This window comes from Cryptomeria japonica, chromosome 5 (genome assembly GCF_030272615.1).
Source record: "Cryptomeria japonica chromosome 5, Sugi_1.0, whole genome shotgun sequence".
Classification (NCBI taxonomy): Eukaryota; Viridiplantae; Streptophyta; class Pinopsida; order Cupressales; family Cupressaceae; genus Cryptomeria; species Cryptomeria japonica.
In genome coordinates this window covers 642,553,571-642,562,149 of record NC_081409.1, presented here as the reverse complement: position 1 = coordinate 642,562,149, position 8,579 = coordinate 642,553,571, and the positions used below count along the sequence as shown (strand labels likewise).

Here is an 8,579-nt window from a genome sequence, read left to right as displayed (position 1 = left end):
GGGGATTGAAATGCAGATTAAAATCATATGAGACTCTGTCTGATCCGATGCTCAGGGCTAACTATTTAGATGAATAATAATATTGTTGATAGTTCATGGTATATTCAGGGAAATAGCAGCACATCATCATCTGAATATTTAGATGAGTGAGCAGCAAGACCTTCTCCAGGGACAGATGAATACTTCAACGAAATGATATACCAGCATACTGAACACACTTCCTTACTCATGAACTGGCAAACCACACCCAAATGGCTCAAACTGAACCAAAACAATCTCAAATGAAAATATATTTAAAAATCTCAAAATTTCTATTTTCAAAATAACTGTAGCATGTAGGTACAACAGGGTACAATCCTTTATTATTGATAGTACTCACCAAAGTCTACCTTGTTTTGGGTTTGCATCAACAAATATCCCTTAGATGCCTAAGGACAAGGTATTTTGAGCACTCAAATAGGGGTGATTCAGCTCCACATTCCCACACCCCCTTCTCATGTGGTATGGCTGCCTCTAGGGTGTACAACCTTCTCAAATATCCATTATTCTTTCTCAATAAGGCACGACCTACAGTCATATATGCTAGTAATAACAGAAATACCAGGTTAAACTAATACCCCTGCCCAAAAATGAATCATTGACATGTTAAAATATGAAGTATCTTTCTTTGATCTTCACAGATTTCTTGTGCAATGTGGAAGAAAACCCATACAAATATTTGGCTACCATTCCATGCAACTCACCATGTATTCTTCTTTGATCATTCAATACTGTATTGTTGCGTTCTTCTCACTGATTTTTGAGGAACCTTGTGGGACTGTTAATAACTACATACCATGGCATTTACTTTGTGTGTTTGACTTTTGATTTACTGTTTCCACTTTGATGTCAGAACACTTTTAACCTTGGCAATGTTATTGTTATTGGACCCTTTCAGAATAATATGGAGATATTCTTTAACTATACATTAATCTTGAAACAGAAAACTAACAAAGTAATTTGAAAATTGCAGAAGGGAACACCGTTAGTAGAGAGAAAGCAAATATAAGGAAAGCAAATTGAACAAATCAAGCACTTTGCAAAGAAAGGTATGTTTATAGATGTTCAAAATTTTATAATTTTATCTTTAGTAAATCATTATTATATCATTTTATGAGAGAATTTCATCTACTTGTTGATATTCACGTATCCTTCTTTGATATAATACTTGTTCATAGAGAAATATTTATGGGGAATTATTTAATCTTTAATGACATCTAATCCTTGCTAGAATTTAATAAGTCAAAAAAACTACTAAAAGAACTCTCTTATAAATTGAAAACGAAAATGAGTAGTAAGTAAGAACTTGAAAGCTTTTAGTTTTCTACATAAATTCACATTGAAGATGATTGTGAAAATAGTCGAAGTGTAGTGTTGATGACAAGGAAATTTGCACACATAAATCACCTCATATTGGGTTGCATAATCTTGGTATTTACTCTATATTTTGTTTCTCATTCTCTAATTAATTTAAATCCATGTATTTCAGGTTATTCTACCTTGGCAATTCTATTAGGGCTATTTTCTTGGTTTCTATACGAAATGGCAAACCAGGTATTTATGTTGTTATTTTTGGTACTCGCAGTATTTTTTATATTTGAGACTGAACTTGAACTAGCATTCCTTGTGTGTAATGGCATTGTTAATGTATTATTTGAGCTTTACTATCCTCTTTTCAATATCCTTATATCACATTGTCTTAATTGTCTTTATGCTGCAACATTGTTGGCAAATGAAACCCTTGTCAAAATGAGATCATTGAATCTTGATGGTTCTGTTTGGACTGCTTTTTATGCTGATCATTACATTGATTTTAGATTGTAATGACGAGTTCTTCAATTTCATCAGGGTAATGATGAGTTCTTCAATTTCTATGTGATGCAAATCTTTGTGATGTTAGTCTTTTCATGCCCAAATGAACTATCTTTGAATCCATGCTGCTCATAGCTTCTCATTATGGGACTGCTTTTGTTTTGAATTATTGACTATATCTTTTCTTTTGAGAATGTTGTGCCTTTTACTATCTCAGGCCTCTTTTCTTACTGTGTTGACTTTGGTGGTGACCATCACTGTCAAATGGCTTCACATGAGAGACTTTTGTGATATGATCTTAACTAGTTCATAAATGTTTGTGTGCAGTTGTATATAACACTATATATATATGTGGTTTTTCATGTTTCAAATGATACTCAATAGACATTCTTTTTAAGGTCAGATTTCATCTAGAGAACATAGGATACCTATCCTCTTTCTCGAAGTGTGCCCTGGAACTGTTAATGTAGACTATTCCTTACCTGATTTCATGAGTATAGGCTTATGACTATTGACCTGCTATTATTTTTGTTTAATAATATAAGCATTGATAGGTCTTAAAATGAACATTTCTATAATTATTACGCATAAACTAATGGAGTGGACATCAGATGTGAATCAAACATGGGGCATTTAACATAGAAACAAATGCAAATGTACACATACAAAATTAACAAGATGATAGGAATTTTTGTTTATATAATCATAATTTTTAGAAGGAGGATACGACGAGGTCTACTTTAGAGTCTCACTACCCAAAGCCCAAGAGAGGTTATTTCCACTTTTGTGTATCTCATCTTAAAGCCACGATTCCAAAGTTTCAAATTTATTAAGATATAACATATCATGCACCTAAGAGACATCTTCTTTTCAAAAAGAAGAAACACTTGAAGTAAAATTTGTACTCATATTGCTGATAGTACATGGTGCATTTAGGGAAATAGCACATTATCATCATCTGAATATTCAGATGAATGAGCAGCGAGACCCACTCTAGGGACAGATGAATACTTCAACGAAATGGTATATTGCACTTGCAATAGGTGCCAAAATAGGAAACTAAAGAAGCGACGACTTGTCGATATCCATAGATTGAACTATGGGGTTTATATAGAAGAGGTACACTATAATTAACAAATTATTACTCTTTAAATAAATAAAGGTGCACATTATTCAATACATTATTATTGACCATTTCAATTGGTTTTCTGATAAAAAGCCGCTTCCAGTTCACAATATTTCTGAAGAACCAACAGATGTCACCAATGATAGCCACTCTCAAGATGAAGAACAAGACACAATTATGGATGAAGACACTTCAGAGATAAATGAGGCTGGTGTCAATGAATTCATCCAAGACTTCTACACATCTTTTGAAGAAGTTATTGATTCCCCCCTAGCTCAGTTGGCTACAACACCTGTTTTCCCAAATGCAGATACTTCTATATTGGCAACACTTATGTTGTTGTTGAATTTGAAGGTTACACATGGACTGACAAATACATGCTTTAATGATATATTAAGGTAGGATTCAATATTCCTATAAATTAATGCTCTCAATGTCTTAAATTTTTTGAATAATGTGTATACTTATCTTATAAAAAACATTTGTTGCATCATGTAGGCTTTTGGCAAATAAAATACTTCCAAAGGACAATAAGTTGCCTCATTCTCATAGAGAAGTATCTTCAGTAATGAAAGACATTGGAATGGAGTACAATACATATGATGCATGTCCAAACGACCATATATTGTAGTATGGAAGGAATGCAAATTTACAGCAATGCCCAGTGTGTCACACAAGTCGATATCATCAAGATCAAGTATCCAAGAAGGTTCCTTATAAAGTACTATGACACATTCCATTAAAGCCAAGGTTCGAGAGGATGTTCAAATGCAAGGAGTTGGAAAAATATATTTTTTATCATGCACATGGGAGGAGCCAAGATGGTGTCATGCGTATGGCCACAGATAGCAAATATTGGAAAGAGATTGAGGAAAAATGGCCACATTTAAGAAATGAGCCAAGGAATGCAATAATTTCTCTGGCAATGGATGGTGTAAATCCTTTTCGAGATCTTAGAACAACATATTCTGTTTGCCCAGTTTTAATTATTAACAACAATCTCCCCCCCTGGATGACAATGAAAAAGGAGCATGCAATGTTAACTCTTATCATACCAGGTACTAGAATATATGAATGTAGTGATTTCTTGAATATTATATTAAAATATTTCAATTCAGTTAAACCCTGATAAAAAACTTCTTGTTTACTTAGGGAAGTATCAGGTAAAGGATATGGATGTATACATGGAGCCCCTCATTGATGAGCTTCATGAATTATGGGATGGTGTATATATGCTTGATATATCAAGACCTATCAATGATAGAAACTTCTTCTTTCAAGCGATGCTTATCTGGACAATTCATGATGCCCCGAGGCTCTCTATTTGTTGTTGCAATATATTGTAGATTACATTTGTAATTATAGTGTCCATTGTAACATTTAGTAAATGTGGTTTGCATTCTTATTTCAGAGCTACAAACAAAGGGGAAACATTGTTGTCCATCATGTGGGCCAAAAATGTTGTATAGGCAGTCAAAGGATCTCAATAAAACTATATATGATGAGTATAGACAATTCTTACCAAAAAATAATCGCTATTGAGTACTTGAGAAATTCAAGTTCAATGGAAAGGAAGTGGAAATGATGAAGCCAAGAAGGATGAACCCTACTAGGTGGAAAGCAATGTATGACAAAAAAGAAGGGACATGCTTTCCACCAGGAATGAAAAGACACTCTATTTTCTACAAATTAGACTATTATGAGAACTTGCCAATAGCCCACCTATTTGATACTATGCACATTGGGAAAAATGTGGCAGAGTGCTTGTGGAAACACATCTAAATGGAACCAACCTTGAAGCACAAATAAAGTTACGAAAGGACCTCCAAGTTGTTAATGTCATGCCTAACATGTGGTTGCATGAAAACAACTCATATAATCATGCTCCGTGGACTTTTACATCAAAGGAGAAAGAAAACATCATTGATACAATGAAAAGCATAAGATTTCCTTTTGGCTTTGGTGCAATATTAAAAAACTTATTCACAAGAGATGGATCAGAGTTCTCAGGCCTAAAAACACATGATTGGCACAATTGGATAAAAGTAACTTTGTAGTACTTGGAAACATAATTATAAATTTGTATATCATAGCGATAATATCAGTTCATGTATATTATTAACATTATTTTTTGTTAATGTTCATGCAGTATGTGTTGCCTGCAGCAATACCAAGCACTTTTGACCATGATGTTAGGTTGACTATTTACAAATTATCCAAATATTTGAGGTATTTTGAATCGATCATTCATACTCTTCCATGACTTATAGTTTTGAAGTGATCATGTCTTTATTGTAATACATGTCAACACTTGTAGGTGGGTCTCATCTAAAGAGATACATCCAGATGACTTGAAGTATTGGAAGAGGAATGTTTCACTTTTGATGTGTGATATTCAAATGTGCTTCCCTCCAAGCTTTTTTAATTCTCAAGAGCACTACCTTGGACACCTGGTAGAAGAGATTGAATAGTGTGGTCCTATTCATATTCGAACAATGTGGCTTGTGGAGAGATATATGAAGGTTTAAAACAATTTGTTAGGCAAAAGGCTCGACTGGAAGGGTCCATGGTTGAGGGGTACATGGTTTTCCAAGCGATGGTTCATTTGAGTGAGTACTTACCTCAATTGCATCTTGAAGCTCCACGATTATGGAATTATAACCAACCTCAATCATTTGAGGGAGAAAAATAAGAGGGTCAAGGGACTTCAAAGAGGATAAAAGGTATACAAAAAAGTTGGAAGTAGGTGTTTTTATCTTAAATTTTAGAATACATGGCTTTAAATAATTATTAAATCGTTGAACAATTATATTTGTCATTGTATATGCTAAGGAGTGGGAAGCAATACATTTGTATGTTACATACAATTCTGACTTTATGTTGGAATGGATGGAGAAGTACACTCAACAAAAGAAATTAGAGGATGAAAAGGCATGGGCCAATATATATAATATACATGGTCAAAACACTACTCGAGGATTGCCTACAAGCCATAAAAGAAAATGGCCAGAGAGATGCTCGTGGAATTGGCTAAAGACCAATATTGAACACGAGGCAACAAAAGGGAGGAATAGAGTGACACAACAACAACTGAATTTCATGAAAGGATCTATAAATGGGGAGGTAATACATATATAGTAACATATTGGAGATATTTAATAAATTTTCTTTTAACTTTTGTATTCTCGAATCTAATTAGCTAATATTTATATGAATTTAGGTAACATATTACAAAGGAATGTGGAATTTTGGTCATCACTTTCGCATAAAAAAGGTTGATGAAAAGAGACAAACTTATGATTGTGGAGTTTCAGCATCATTTGAGGTGGAATGTCGTTCAGATGCAAATGATAGGCAACCAATCAGAAGCACACTTCGCTATTATGGAGTGTTGGAGGATATTATAGAGCTTGATTTTATGTCTTTCAAAAAAGTTATTTTTCATGTTGAATGGTAAAAGCTTATCAAAGTTGGTGAAGAAAAAACTATCTTTATGCACAACAATGGATTCCATATGATCAATACATCTAGGTTTGAAGCCACTTCTGAACCTTATGTGTTTCCAAATCAATGTGACCAAATATTTCTGATTCCAAATTTAGAACAACCTGGTTGGTCATTTGTTATTGAGTATGATCCAAGAGGACGAAGAGTAACATATGTTGAAGACAATGAAGATGCAGAAGTGCCCCTTGATGATGAAAATAGCATAGATGGATATGATGAAAATTTTATTGTCAATGATGCATATGACGAGGATGAAGATCATGACGAGATAATTGAAGTGTTCGAAGGACATGAGCAACCAGATGGGCATCAAGTCCATGAAGATGATGAATTTATTGATTTTCATTTGCCTGTAGTTGAAGGTGATGAAGATCATGAAAATGCTAGTATTAATTTAGTTATTGATTTAGGACCCATTGATGATGGGGTATTTATGCTATCAGATGAGGAAATTTCATGTGAGGATGACATTATTTGATCACCATGATCACTTTAAGAAGGTTGTAAGGATTTAATACAATTTAATTAATATTTTACAATTTATATCTCTGTTGGGACTATTCATATTGTCTATTCTTTTCTTAAGGTCAATTAGACCGCAAATGCACTATTGTTTGTTCTTTATGAATACTTATTGGAATCACTATTTTTTGGTGTTTCGAGTGCTAGAGTCCTTGACCGACTATAGTAGATACCGAAGCAACATTTGAGTTAGTAGCAAAGACGAGTAGCATCGCAGCCAATTCAAAAGCCCATTTGAAAGCCAGTTAACTCTCGTAAAAGATTGGATAACTGGGTTGGGGGGTGCCTATAGATGGATAGCCGCCTATCTATCTTTTTCAATTTGAGGTTTTGATAACTGACAAAGATCTGTTATGCACATATTTTTTTGTTAAAACACCTTTCTACAGCCATCATTTGACTTTTAACTGTAGCTTGGTACTTCTATACATATGACTGTCCTTTCAATGGACTCTGGCTCTTCAACGTTTATAATTCTTTTCTGAGTCAGTCATCTACAAATCTTTCTATCTTCTCATACACTCAAGAATGCTATATTAGTTTAACATGTATTCACTTTTTCAGTGTATTCTTGACTGCACCGAAAAACTCTTTTTTTTTCTTTTGTATGAACAACTAACTTTTTGTCCTTAGCTTTGAATGGACTGGTATTTGTAGTTTCCTAAAAAGAAGGGTCATTAATCATTATTCTCTAAGACTGCTAACTCTATGTACTTGTAAAAAAACCTGTAGATTGTCATTCTTTTCCTTGGTTACAGTGATTATTACTAGGACTGCTTTCTATGAGTATTGTTACTCTGAACCTTTGTGTCCTATTAAATGTCATGGGGTTTGTACTTTATGATATAGGCACTGTGTTATGACTGTATCACGATATCTTTTCTTGGTGACAAACACTATGCTTGTAAATTGGTGGCTGGGGTAAACTTTCCTTTAATAGAGATTGCATGCTAAGTGTAAAGGTTGCCTTGTGACATTGAATGCTTCATGACCTTGCTCCTCTATAATGGGCTGTCTTTAGATCGTGTGCACTATGCTTTTGGACTTTTCTCATTGACCTGTGACTGTTTTTTTGTCATTGTTCTATAGGTCTGCAAACAATGTGTCTAATTATGATTGTGAGTAAGGGGGTATAGACTGTATACTCTCTCATCATACCTCCATACATGAACATTGTCCTTGATCCTTTGAAGCTACTATTTCTGTATGGACTATTGTCTTAAAGTTTATTCTTAAAGTCTTCTCTATAAGCTTTTGACAGTCCTGTCCTTGTGAGATGGCATAATATTGATATGGATTTTTTGTAAAACAACTCTGATCCATGCTGAGGCTATTATGATTGCTTCACAATTCAATCATTGTCTTTTACTATTTTTTATTATCATTTTAGTCTTGATAAATGTGCTCCCGGGCTCTTGTACAACCTTATAAATAGGAACTCCATGCTCACATAATTTTTTTGGTGGAAACATTGTTGTTTTTCCTATCAACAAACTAAAAGCTGCATCCTCTCCTTTAGAATGGACATTTCTGCAACATACACATTTTCCACAACTACATTTTCAAAATCATA

At 33.9% G+C, this 8,579-nt stretch overlaps 1 protein-coding gene and 2 long non-coding RNA genes across 3 annotated transcripts; all 3 read left to right on the top strand.

Moving 5' to 3' along the window:
- The first annotated feature begins 1,011 nt into the window (after positions 1-1,011).
- On the top strand, positions 1,012-1,656 carry LOC131876370 (uncharacterized). The gene is made up of 2 exons (XR_009372678.1): positions 1,012-1,088; positions 1,529-1,656. It is a non-coding gene; the product is annotated as an uncharacterized LOC131876370 (long non-coding RNA).
- Positions 1,657-2,859: 1,203 nt separating this feature from the next.
- LOC131876369 (uncharacterized) lies at positions 2,860-4,283 on the top strand. The gene is made up of 3 exons (XR_009372677.1): positions 2,860-3,375; positions 3,476-4,035; positions 4,130-4,283. It is a non-coding gene; the product is annotated as an uncharacterized LOC131876369 (long non-coding RNA).
- Positions 4,284-5,215: 932 nt separating this feature from the next.
- Positions 5,216-6,638, top strand: LOC131876368 (uncharacterized). Its single transcript, XM_059221567.1, has 2 exons — positions 5,216-6,100; positions 6,198-6,638. The coding sequence occupies exons 1-2, from the start codon at positions 5,855-5,857 to the stop codon at positions 6,432-6,434; spliced, it is 483 nt and encodes a 160-aa protein (XP_059077550.1). The 5' UTR covers positions 5,216-5,854; the 3' UTR covers positions 6,435-6,638.
- The last annotated feature ends 1,941 nt before the right edge of the window (positions 6,639-8,579 follow it).